At 43.4% G+C, this 13,282-nt stretch overlaps 1 protein-coding gene across 12 annotated transcripts in view; it reads right to left on the reverse strand.

The window, feature by feature from the left end:
- Positions 1 to 4,428: 4,428 nt before the first annotated feature.
- The window catches only part of LOC132460630 (NACHT, LRR and PYD domains-containing protein 3-like), a 521,671-nt gene continuing 512,817 nt past the window's right edge, over positions 4,429 to 13,282 (reverse strand). For 8 of the 12 annotated variants that reach the window (XM_060055359.1, XM_060055370.1, XM_060055357.1 and 5 more), the window contains 5 exons: positions 8,569 to 8,742; positions 6,611 to 6,784; positions 6,168 to 6,413; positions 6,017 to 6,063; positions 4,429 to 5,279 (listed from right to left, as the gene is read on the reverse strand). In XM_060055359.1, coding sequence (XP_059911342.1) covers positions 4,720 to 5,279; positions 6,017 to 6,063; positions 6,168 to 6,413; positions 6,611 to 6,784; positions 8,569 to 8,742 — 1,201 coding nt within the window. In that variant the 3' untranslated portion in view covers positions 4,429 to 4,719. The remainder of the gene's footprint in view (positions 5,280 to 6,016; positions 6,064 to 6,167; positions 6,414 to 6,610; positions 6,785 to 8,568; positions 8,743 to 13,282) is intronic. The other 4 variants (XM_060055368.1, XM_060055362.1, XM_060055360.1 and 1 more) reach the window with 2 other exon arrangements.

A 13,282-nucleotide genomic window follows, 5' to 3' on the forward strand; every position in this document is an offset into this window, starting at 1 on the left:
ACACTAAAGTCACAGTAAATTTGAAGTCGTATATATTTATTTTGCATGTGTACTCTAAAGTCACAAATGTGTAACAGTACAAGATCTAGTTTACATACAGATAAAGTAATTTTTTTTTCTTTAATCATTGCACTGCTTGTTTGCTGTAATCTACATTTTTCATCGTCACAGAATTCTGTACGTTTTGTGACACAAGCTACATGGAGTCATTGCTGCATCGTGAGCACAAGATGGCTTAGTTTGGAGATGGTGGTCAGTCGGATTCTACGTCTCTATAATACACTCAAGAGTTATTTTGGAAGCATCCGTAAGTATAAGCCTAGTTTAGATTTTGAAACCTACTTGATTTATCCATCTAATGTAACAATGTATCAGTTTTTGGCTTGTCACAAGTTCACACAGTGTCAAGGAATATGAGAATGTTTCAAAATTATTATTTTTTTGTTTTGCTGTGCCTCTTCTTTAACTCCACAGATGAGAAGCAAGCCAGGTGTGTCCGGCTGCGTGAATCGTTCCAGGACCCAATGACGGAGATCCATCTCTTGTTCTACCAGTTGACACTGATAACTTTCACAAATTTCAACCTTACAGTACATAGTACATAGCACTTATTGTTGCATTTAGTTTTTTATTTGTAGTTGAACTCACAAATATATAAAACGTTATTTGTCTACTATACTATTCACATCACTATTTTAGAGTTCCTTTAGCCCTGTGCCTTCAGTAATTAAAGTCAGTAAAGTCTTTTGGCCTGAGAGCTACATGCCGGTCACAAAAGTCCGGTGGCACCGGCATGTAGCTCTCAGGCCAAAAGACTGTGGGGCTGAGCAGCTCCACTGCCCACTCGGGCAAGGCGTCCTCCAACTCAGGCCTTGACAAGACAGCCCTGCGTGTACGTCTCACGATAGCCTCCTGCTCCTTCTTGCTGGGAATGTTCTCCCAGAAATCCATTTCTTTCATTATGAACCACAATAAATCCTCCAACTCACGGCTAAATTGAGCGTCCGCTGGGTCCAATGTTGGTGCTATCATTCTGTTAGGGGTTGCGGGTGCAGGCAGGCAGGTAGGACCCAGATGCAGACGGTTTAGCGAGAACAGCACTTTATTTATGCCTAAAGGCTAAGGCAAGGAACCAGGGAACTCAGGTGACAACAGGGAACACGCAGGACGAACAACCACAATGACAGCACAAGGAACAAAGGAAAGACAAGGGCTTAAATAACAAACACAACGAGGAACAGCTGAGACACATTAGGGGAGGGAACAGTAATCAACAAAGGAGGAAAACACACCAAAACACGACAGACCATGACAAATTGTATGAATTGGAATCAATTACAAGGGGGTATATTTTTTAGGGTAATGTGTGAGAGTCCGTATTTTCGATAACCTAATACTTTTACTTCTATTTCTGTATTCAAGATCAGGTTGTTTGTAAAGAAACTCCTGTCCAAATTCCTGAAGCCAGGAGCTTTTAGAGGGGTCAATGTGGACACAGTGGACCTCAGGGATGAGGAGAGCCAATTGCCAGGTAAATATTAGGAGTGAGAAAAAAAATGGTTTTATATAATGTTTGCATTGTCTGCAGGTCATCTGTTACTCTAAGCACTAAAATATCCATACATACCTTTTCGATTCTCAGCTTGGTGTTGGCTTCACAACGAGGACAAAGTTAAACCGCCTTGTGGAAGCAGATGATGTCTCCATGGACTCAGCTAAAAACGTCCATCTCGCAGCCATGAACTTTTTTGTTAATGCAGTCGAGTACGCCCCAGCTAACCTCCCTTTACATGACCCTGTGCTGGAGCATTCAAGGTTCGTGGACTTCGGACAAAAAATGGATACCACCTTGGATGATGTGCTCTACTTCGTTCATTGGGAATGTATGCAACCATCTGGGCTGTAGAGTGATATTGGTTCATTCTGTTTCTGTTGCAAAGACCCTTTTCTCAAACCAGTATATCTCTGTTTAGATTCAACCATCTCCTGCCCTACAATCAACAAAGGGAGCAAGACCAGCTGAATGATGAGTTCCTGGAGTTTGAAATGATGGAGGAATCTGGGGGGAAGCGGTCATCAGGACAAATGAGGATGGGGAGTACCACAGGATGGCCCACCTATGGGTATATTTTGGAAATCTTAAGAATCGGGCAAGTGGCACTTTTAAATTCCCCAAATTATTCAAGGTGGCTCAGATTGTGTTGCGCATGCCTCACTCAAATGCGGATGCTGAGCGAACATTTTCATTGATTGGCCTAAACAAGACTGACACCAGAAACAGACTGTCCCTTGAAGGCACCCTGTCGTCAATCATGACCATGAAAATGAGCAAACATGAACCCTGCTTCAGATACGAACCTCCTGCAGAGGTTGTGAAGCAGACCAAAACTGCCACTGTGGCATACAACAGGCCTAATTTGTGACTTCTATGTTCTGCCTGTGCTGAGTGCTGAGTGTACACACGTTATGGCAGTCCATCGATTACGATGATGACGTTGCTCCAAATAGAAAGGAAGGACAATTATTGGGGTGTGTTGCGGCGATGCATAGCCAAGTGGCTGTGCAGGCCTATGCGGGATCCGCAGATTTTGCCACAGGAGAGACAAGGGTATGTGGCACTGGAGGGTGTGGGCACTGCAGCACGCCGATGCCTCAGTGCACGTCGCTGTATCCTCCTCTCTGTGGCTTGCTCCTGAAGGTGAGTAGTTCCCTGGTTGCAGGAGGAGCTCCAGGTGTTGCGATCAGCAGCCAGGGACTCGAGTGCAGTAGGTGGAATGTTGCACTGCTTCAGGAGGGTTTTGAGGTGAGCTTTTTTGGACCCCCAGCAGATCTCTGGCCATCCAGAAGTTGGCCATAGAGGATTTGCCTGGGCAGGCGGTGGGCAGGCATACGGATCACATGCCCAACCCAGCGTAGGTGTTTCTGCGCAAGGAGCAGGGCGATGCTTTGTGTGTGGGTCCGGTCAAAGACCTCGGCATAGGGCACCCTGTCTTCCCAGGAAACACCCAGGATCCTTTGCAGGCAACGGATGTGGAAGGCCTCTAGGGTTCGAAAATGCCTCTGGTAGGGTGTCCAGGTTTCCGAACCATACAGCAGTGTGGAAAGACAGACTGCCCTGTACACAGCTGCTTTGGTGGAGGTGGTGAGGTTCCTGTTCTGGAAAACCCTGGCGCTAAGCCTGCCAAAGGCAGCGGAGGCCAAACCGATGCGGACCTGGATGTCATCATCGATGTTGCAGGAGGGGGACAGAATACTGCCTAGGTAGGTGAAGTGTGGGACGATGGCAAGGGGATGACCATCGAGGGTGAAGGTGGGCACACACGTTTGGGGGGTGAACTCCTGAGCAACTATTTGTGTTTTCTTGATGTTTATTTGGAGACCAATGGCACTGTAGATGGATGCGACCACATTCAGCGCACGCTGTAGAGATTCTGGTGAGTGGGCGAGGAGAGCACAGTCATCTGCATACTGTAGCTCTAAGATGTGTTGGGTGGTGGTTTTGGTGAAGGCTTGGAGGCGCCTAATGTTGAAGAGGTTGCCATCCAGTCTGTACTGTATCTGTACCCCATCAGAAGGGTCCAGGAGTTTGTGGGAGAGGAGGGTGACTGTGGAGAGGAATATGTTGAAGATGGTTGGGGCTAGGACACACCCTTGCTTGACCCCCACATCCACACTGAAGAATGGAGATTGTTGGCCACCAACACACACAGGCCTGCATCCCATCATGAAACTGCCGCAAGATGTTTCTGAACTTTGGTGGAACCCCCAGCTTCCCCAGCACTTCCCACAGCAGTTCCCGGTTCACCGTGTCGAAGGCCTTGGACAGATCAATGAAAGCTAGGTACAGGTCTTTGGGGAGCTGGGGTAACTATTGTGTCCCTTTGTTTTTGAAATGTCTGTCTTAATTTGAGATGCCTGTCTTTATTTTGTAATAGTGCAATCAATAAATGAATTGTACATTTTGAAAAAGCGTTTCCATTCTTTAACTTTTTTTCATAAATGAGGGTTTTTACTAAGTAAACGAGGACAATTTTGTAAAAAAAAAAATCTCACTCCAGCCAAAGTCCCAAAGTTGGCAACCCTGAATATATGTCTGCTGTACAGTGGCATAGCATAGTTGTGCTAGGCCTCGGGGCAAGATCGCTATTAATTTTGAATGTTACATTTTTTATGTTTGATTCCAAATAAATTGTTGACATTTCTAAACGAAGAAGCAGACTCCATCATTAGATGTATTCGTTTTCGCAGTTAATCAGCTTGTTCTTCTCCTTCGGAAAAACATGACCGCATTGCATTGTGGCATACGGGAGTAACATGTCGGGTACATCGTATGTACACTCAAAACATCACGGTGATTGGTCGAACAGATTTCCCAGCAGGCCCTAATCTTTGGTAAATGTTGAAAATAAAGTAGCCTAGGTGCGATTGTATATACTTTTTTATTCCTGGCCAAAATATCACTACTGTAACCAAATTACATACATTAAGGCAGAGGAAGATAAAATATATGAGCCACCCTGACTGTGATGTTATGAGAGTAGAGAGTCTAAATAAAGCGGTCAGTTCCTTACTACAATCTCTTGTAGATATCTTAAGCTGCCTTCACACCGCCGCCAGCACGGCGACCGTCGGGCCATGGCCGCGCGGGGGAGAGAGTGAGAGAGTGAGAGTGAGAGTGAGAGAGAGAGAGAGAGAGAGAGAGAGAGAGAGAGAGAGAGACTATAACTTACACAGAGACACTGAGGCCCCATCCAACAATGCACATAACCTAAACCCAGGGAGGAGGTCCTCCTGGGTGAAGGTGGACTGGAAGGAGTGGATGTGTGTCAGTATGTCTGAGGACCCTCCTCCACCTGGGGACACTCTGTAGAAGGTGAGAGTGCCAGCAGGCTGGTCCAGATACACTCCTACTCTGGTAAAGCCAGCGGGGGGGAGAGGTATGTCTGTCTCTCTATTGTTGTACCGGGCATAGTAACCATCATCATCACAATCAAGACTCCAGGACTTGTTGTTCTCTCCAAGCCCGCTGTCACCACCCTGTCCTCTCCTTGGGATTCCTCTGTATGTCACTCCTATCCAAACAGGTCCTTCTCGCTCTACCTCCCAGTAACAGCGGCCAGTCAGAGCCTCTCTACACAACACCTGGGGCCAGAGGTCAAATCTCTCTGGGTGTTCAGGATACGACTGGTCCTCTCCAACCCGCGTCAGCTTTCTTTTGTCCTCAGACAGAGAGAGTCGTCTGTTGGCTGTGTTTGGGTCCAGTGTGAGTTCACAGGCATCTGACGGGAGAACAAGACATGATGAACTGCTGAACCATCATCATCATCATCATCATCATCATCATCATCATCATCATCATCATCATCACTTGTGCTGTTCTTCTATTCTTCTTCTTCCTGTTTCACGTTCATCTACTTTACAAACATTAGCACAGAAAGACTAAATCATATCAGATTGTAGCAACCATAATGGACCATCATATCAGATGATAGCTACTATAGTGGACCAGTGTGCTATAGCTTTAGAAATAGTAGTGCATATTGTTTACAAGAACATTTAAGTTAAACCTCAATGTAAATCCCATGTGTGTGAGTGGATGTCATAGTCAAAACTTAAAAAATATATATAAACTGAATCGACTCCCGCAATATTTACACTTCATATATGATGCATCAAAACGTTCAGCATGGTAGGCTGATTAATCTTCTGTAATATCTAAGCTATTTGTTTACATACTTTCCAAGACATTAGAATTTGAAAGGTTCCAATACACATCAATTGTAATCCATCTGTGTTCACATACAGGCTGGAAACTAACTGTTGGTTCCATAGAACTGGTTCATACATACTATACATAGACATGCACACATACGCACACACACCTCCACAAACATACTAGACATTCATCAACACAGGGAAACATGGCTATACATGCGTATACACAAGTCATTCTATGTGGACAGACTTTCCATCTCAATAGTGAGTGTGTTTTGTGATGAATCAAACAGACACATACACTTCTTTAGTGCTGGTTTCAGCCTCCACGCTCCAACGTGCTCCACACTGGCGGGGAAACAAAGTGAGAGCAGCATGTTGAAACATTCACCTTCATCATCTGCTGTCTCATAACGTTCTACACAACATGAGTGACAGCTGCCTCTTCAAACCACTTCAACCAGCAGCAGCTTGAATCCTTGAAGGAGACTTTGTCCCTGAGCGGTGAGCTGTCCTCTCCATACCTGAGAGTGTCCAGTCTCCAGCGTGGATCCTCCAGTCCAGCAGAGAGCAGCGCAGCTCCAGAGTCTCCTGGGTGATTGTAGCTCAAGTCCAGCTCTCTCAGATGGGAGGGGTTGGAGCTCAGAGCTGAGGCCAGAGAAGCACAGCCTTCCTGTGTGACCAGGCAGCCAGACAAGCTACACACACACACACACACACACACACACACACACACACACACACACACACACACACACACACACACACACACACACACACACACACACACACACACACACACACGAGAACTATTACTTTTCTGGAGGTAAATCTTTTCAAAGTCCTTTAGTGTGGAAATTGTGGTGGAACTTTTTGACCATTGAGTAAAACTGACCTGAGAGTTTCCAGTTTGCAGTGTGGACTCCCCAGTCCAGCAGAGAGCAGCTTCACTCCTGAATCCTGCAGATCATTGGTACTCAGGTCCAGCTCTCTCAGACTGGAGGAGTTGGAGCTGAGAACTGAGGCTAGAGCTTCACAGCATCTCTCTGACAGGTGACAGCTATTCAGCCTTTACACACAATAAATAGAACACTTTAGAAACTGTGATTAATGTTGCATTTGCTATTTCTAACTTTTTATTAGACATGTTTTATTAGTTTAACTATATTTCTATACAGTAGATCTTCAAAATATGATTTACTTAGAATTCAGATGACTAAAGATTCAAGAAACTCCTGAAAATGTCCCAAAAAAGACCAAGTTCTAAGAAGAAGCTGTTATTTAACTTTATTAAACAACTCTTAAGTCCGCCTTACTGTCTTACTACATGATTATGAGTAGAATAGGAATGTAATAAAACATACACCTTATACCATCATTAACAAACTGAATCCAACATACAACTTTTACTGGCAACAAAAATAGAATGAGATGAGGTCTTGTGTTTGATAAGAAGAGTGGTAATGGCGCTTCGATGGGCGCAAACTGCCAAGGTTTAGTTCAGTGCTGAGTTAAAGTGCGGCTGTATTGCGGCGCCGGTGTGATCGCTTTATTGGGAAACGTAACCCACTTAAAGTTCCCATGGCATGCTACTTTATGGATGCTTTAATATAGATATTAGTGGGCCCCTAACAAAGTATTTGAAGACTTTCCCGGAATTCAGCTGTGGTGCAGAATTGGTTCTTCTGGTTCTTCCACGTCCACATCAATCTGAATTAGACTGAACTGCGACATGGAGGAGCCTCCCTGCCGAGGCAGCGGCAGCGCTTAGGCAGCAGCGCCTCCTGCAGCGGGCAGCGCCGAGGCGGTGGTACCTTGGCAGCGCTAAGCGGGGCTCAAGCGGAAGAAAATCACGGGCAACAGTCCCTTTCTCCTCCATGTTCATGTACTTCAAGGAGTCAAAGCCAAACTTTCCCCCATTCCTTCACTACCTTGGCTGAGATGACCCCCACTACGAGTGTCGTTGTGGAAATACCAGAGATCAGAGTCCGACGTGTTATGCGCCATAACACCAACAGCAGAATGGTTATCCAAATAACAAAGAAGTGTACAACACTTGCGGTACAGTGTCCTCTAATCACACATACACACACACACACACACACACACACACACACACACACACACGTGGTGCTTGCACCACGTGTGTGTGTGTGGTGCAATGAGCCAATGAGCTCATAAGCCAATGAGCTCATTGGCTCATTGGCGGGCCAAATTCTCTGGGCTGGCAAGGCAGAGAAAGGGGAGGTGGCATCTTCCCTTATGACGACATACAGGGAAAATTCCAAAACAGCACGTCTGAGCATCGGTTTTTGGTGGAGGTGGAGGTGGAGCAGACCTCCACCTTTGAAAAAAAGGTGGAGCAAATTCACCTCAAAACGAAAATGAAAACACAAGAGTTGTGGAACTTTAATGGGGAATAAAGACTAAGTAGACAGATAACAACGTTGATCACTACACAAACAGTAATTGATTTTTTTCATTTAGGTGATTTATTGTTCATATTGACAAAGGTGGTGCCGGAACATGTTTTGGCGTGTTCCGGCTCAAATTAAGCACTGCCCGCTACGCAATTAAAACATTAACTTAAACTCATTTAAAGTGAGTGAATCTGTTCACATGAATGGACACAGATGGATGGTAGGTGACCCAGGACATTTTACGTCAAATAAAGTGGTGCACAGTTGCTAGAGTGCCACCAAATTAATAAGATAGTAGCCAGTAGAAAATGTGTCTTGAGCCCTGAGACGACATTATTTACTTATTTATTTAGACCTGTTAACTTGCTGGAGGTAAATCTGTTCAATGTCCTCTGATGTAGAACTTGTGATGTAACCATTGAGTAAAACTGACCTGAGAGTTTCCAGTGTACAGTGTGGACTCCCCAGTCCAGCAGAGAGCAGCTTCACTCCTGAATCCTGCAGATCATTGGTACTCAGGTCCAGCTCTCTCAGACTACAGGAGTTGGAGCTGAGAATTGAGGCCAGAGCTTCACAGCATCCCTCTGACAGATGACAGCCATTGAGGCTGCACACACAATAAACAGAACATGTTTATACATGAACAAGTCAATACATGAGATCCTTATGTCTATTCAATATTGAGTGTTTAATGAATATTATTGAAAAGCTGATTTGAAATTAGTTTTTTATATTAATATTACTTTTCATTGTAGTATTATCCGGCGGTTAGCAAACCAAGCATCACAACCAATGTCTAAAACATCCCAGACAAAAATAATATACTTGTCAGTACATTAGATCCTTATGTTTATTCAATATTGGAGTTTTTTGGAGTGTTTGATACTCGTTTTGTACATTATTTTGACTTTTTATCGTAGTATCATATGTTTTGTGTATTGTAATACATGTTAGAGAACATCTACAGAGATGTTTTGTTTATTAGGGCTACAACCAGCGGCGCCGCAAGGGGAGGGGGCTAGCGGGAGACTGAGCCTCCTCCAAGCCCCCCCTCCCAAAACCCCCGGTCAATTTGGATAGAACAAATATTTATGGTCAAGATATGTTTTTAATAATAATATGGCAAGCAACACGGGAAGGACCAGACGGGTGCCCAAGTTATAAGAATATATATATACATATATGCAGTGTTGGTCAAGTTACTAGGAAAAAGTAATTAGTTACTGATTACTGATTACTTATCCAAGAAAGTAATCCAGTTACTTTACTGATTACTTATTTTCAAAAGTAATTAGTTACTTTACTAATTACTTTACTTAGTTACTTTTCAAAAACACACTAGCTATACACAACAACCTGAATACGCTTTTTTAAAACTTGTTTTTATTAGTCTCAATCTTTTGAACAATGCAAATTGCAAACAAAAAAATTAATTCTCTCATTTAAAGAAAATCGTTTTTCTGTGTAAACACACCTTCATTCTAATAAATTGAAATAGAATACAGCAATAAAATAATTAAAACAAAAGTCTATGAACATTTACATATTTTAACAGTTGCAGTGCCTAGGAGTAATGCGTTTCCCCAAACAGAAAATGCTGTTGCATGCCACATTTAGGCAGTTCTAATTTCAAAGAAGAGTATGTGTTTAAACTATGTGTGTGGAAGGATGTGTTTCTCTGAGTGTGTGGATGTTAATGTCAGTGTGTGTGTATCGAGGGGACTGCCTCTATGTTTGTGTGGGATTGAGGTTTGCTTCTACGTGTATGTGATGTGTGTGTATGTATGTAGAGGGATTTGTTACTGTGTGTGTGTGTGTGTGTGTGTGTTTGCAGGGTAGTGCTTCTGTATGGGTGTGTGTGTGGAGGGGAGTGCTTCTGTATAGGAGTGTGTGTGGAGGGGATCTGACCCCTGTCATATGTCTACAGGTTCAGGCAAGTGGAAAAGTGTGTGCGTTAGTGAAGTCTCATTTTATGACAAGGCCCTATGTTTTTTTGTTTTCTTTCGGAGTGAAACAGTGGTTATACCGCATCAGCAGAAACTTTTCAAACCTCCCAGGAGAGAGCCTGTTCCTTTTCGGGGAAAGTATCAATCCACCCAAACTGAACAGCCGTTCAACTGGTGCACTGGATGGAGTTGGAGAGTTGTACTTCATGTACATCTTTTTGAGGTTTGGGAACTGATTTAGAATCTCAAGCTCATACCCAGACCTTAAATAGTCGGTTACTTCTTTTTCTGCTGAGAAGCTTTCGGTGGGTTGGTTCTCAAAATCAAAAAAGTCAATTTCAGCTGAGCTGGCTGGCAGTTGGGAGGACACATTAGCATTGTCCGCTGCAGGAGCAACTTTACGACACTCTCTTATCAGAAGCTCCTTCACATGCTCTCTCCTACGCTCATCTCTCAGCCATCTCAGTTTGAACTTGGGACAAGTGGCCGCTGCAAGAAGTCCCTCTTGGCTATCCAGTACAGGATCAAAACGAATCTTGATGGCCTGTAAAATACAATACAATATAAATAAGAATATATTTATTTTTCTATATAATCTGCTATTTTAATTATTCTGTGATCTTAACTGACCTAAACCATCTCATGCCCTATCAATACTGTATGAGATTTAATTATCGTTGAGGTTATTTTGACCCTTTTATTTTAATCTTCTGTTGATGTTATGACTAATATATCCCTGATATTGAACTTTTATAATTTTAGTAATAGTACTCACTGCTTAAAACAAACAAAGCGTAACATCTGCCCACCATGAATGGTATAATAAATTTAACAAAACCAAACAATAATCTTGCCTTTACAATGGCATCTGGAAGGCTGGCTGTCATTTTGGAGAGGTCATCTTTCAGGGCAAGTGTCTTTGACATCAGGCTTGTGAGTGTTGGTAGTAAAGTCCCATAGGTGCACTCATCCCCTTGTAAGATGTCGAGTGCTACTGTCAAGGGCTTCATCACAGTGCAGTATTCTTGCAAAAATAGGTACTCCCTTTCATTAAGGCACTTGATTCCCAGTTTTACACACAGGGGATTCAGCTCGTTCATTGGAATTGTGATGATTCTGGAAATGGCCTCATACAGGGAATTCCACCTTACGGATGCTGGTACCGTTAGCTTCCTGCGGCTGACTTCCTCCACCTGTTCAGAGGCCAATGTTGATCGACTTGCTTTCGTCCAGAGAGCGGTGCATTTTGCAATACTACTCCTATTTACAGCCTTGGTGTCTGCACAGGAATTTAGATGTTTGTCAACATCGCTTGTTGAAATCAGATTAATTGTGTGTGATGCACATCTGTAGTGTGGAGGGAGGCTAAACTGTCCATCACCAGATTAAATAACTTCTATGACATCTGTAAAAGTCGGTTCCTCGTCATCATCACCTGCTTCATCATTTTCAGATTCAGAATCCAAATTACAGGGCTGACATACTCTGAATGCTTTGGCAAAATTTGATGCATTATCCGTTACAGTGGCAACAACTTTGCTATGCAGTCCATATGATGAATGAATTTCTTCGATCTCTGCTCCAATTACATCATAGGTGTGCCTGCCTCTAATTCTCTTACATGCTAGCGCGGCCTTGTTCCGCTGTAAAGTGGAATTAATCCAGTGAACCGTCACTCCCATAAAACTTTTATTATTCTTCGTCCAAATGTCAGCAGTAGTGGAAACAAAGTCTACATCTCCGAGTTCAGCCTTCAAATTACCTTCCATTATGTCGTATTCTCTCTCAAGGTATCCTGCGAATGACTTTCTCTGCGGCAGCTTGACACCGCTTTTGGTTGGAATTTTTTCTACGATGCGTCGGAATGATTCAGAGTCTACAGTGGAAATGGGCAACATGTCCTCAACAATATAGCCAGCGACAAGCTTCTTCAGTTCAGCGGCACTAAGTCCTGTGACTCCTGTCGCTGACGCTCTTAAGTCTATTTTCACCTGTTTAGCAGGAGAGGGTCCCTCTGTTGCTGCAGCGGTCATGTCGGGATATCGGGGTGTTTCAGTGAGTTTCACATTCTTGTGCCGGGTTGCTAGGTGCTTGCTCAGATTTGAGGTGGAATTTTTCGCTGTAGATAAAATCTTTCTTCCCACGCAGAGTGTACAGCGGACGTTTATGTTTTTTATATCTTTTACTGAGTCAAACTCAAAGTAATGTCGGAATTTCCATTGATTAAATGCTCCATGTTCGCTCTCTCTCCCGCACGCCATGTCTTGCACACAGTGGTGGGTAGTAACGGATTACAAGTAACGCAAATGAGTAAAAAAGTACATTTTTCGGCTGACGAGTACTTTTCACGTTTCTTTTTTAAATCTGTAATTTTACTCTTACTCGAGTAAATATTTGATTTAGAATTCTACTCTTTACTCAATTACATTGTCCATTGTGCTTTCATTAAAATGAGCATTTTGATAAAAACATTATCTTTGTTGACTGTAATACAAGCGTACACGTTAGCGACGCGCTTTCCCTAGGTTGCAACGTGAGTCGACCGTAGGGTTGCCAACTTTCAGAAATTAAAATAAGGGACGCCCACCACGGGCCCGACTCCTGTGGGGCGGGGCGCCCGCAGCAGTGGTATGTTTTATTTTGTGCTGGTGTTTTTAGTAAAGGGTTGATCAAGAAAGGAATTAGTCATACTTAAATCTTGAAATGCTTTATTACCACATAACATTCTCTTATAAAGTGCAGTCAATTAAATCTTGAATGAAATCTCTTTGTGTGGCGTGTGCAGCAATGAACTTTTAAAATATAAACTAAATAAATAACAATAATAATAAACGGAATGGCCCACTCCATTTGTTGGCCATTCTGGAGAAGATCCTTTCCACACATCCAGTGGATGCTGGGATGCTCAGGATGTGTCTGGTGATAGACAGCATGTTTGGCAGGTCAGCTACTCGAAAGAGAGCCACCCACCTGGCAGCCACACCTTTGGACTTCCATTCATCTTCAGCATCTTCTTTGAGCCTCTTCAGAATGGGTTTTGCTGTGGAGCATTCATCATAAAGTTCATCCATGTTGACTTTATGGATGAGGTTGAGCTTGGTGGTCACCCTCTCAATGTCAGTAAAGGTCATGGTGCCATGGTGCAGAGAGAGAGGTTGCAGTGAGAACAACCAGTAGTCTTCAGAAAAGTTGAACAATTTC

This window comes from Gadus macrocephalus, chromosome 7 (assembly GCF_031168955.1).
Source record: "Gadus macrocephalus chromosome 7, ASM3116895v1".
NCBI lineage: Eukaryota > Metazoa > Chordata > Actinopteri > Gadiformes > Gadidae > Gadus > Gadus macrocephalus.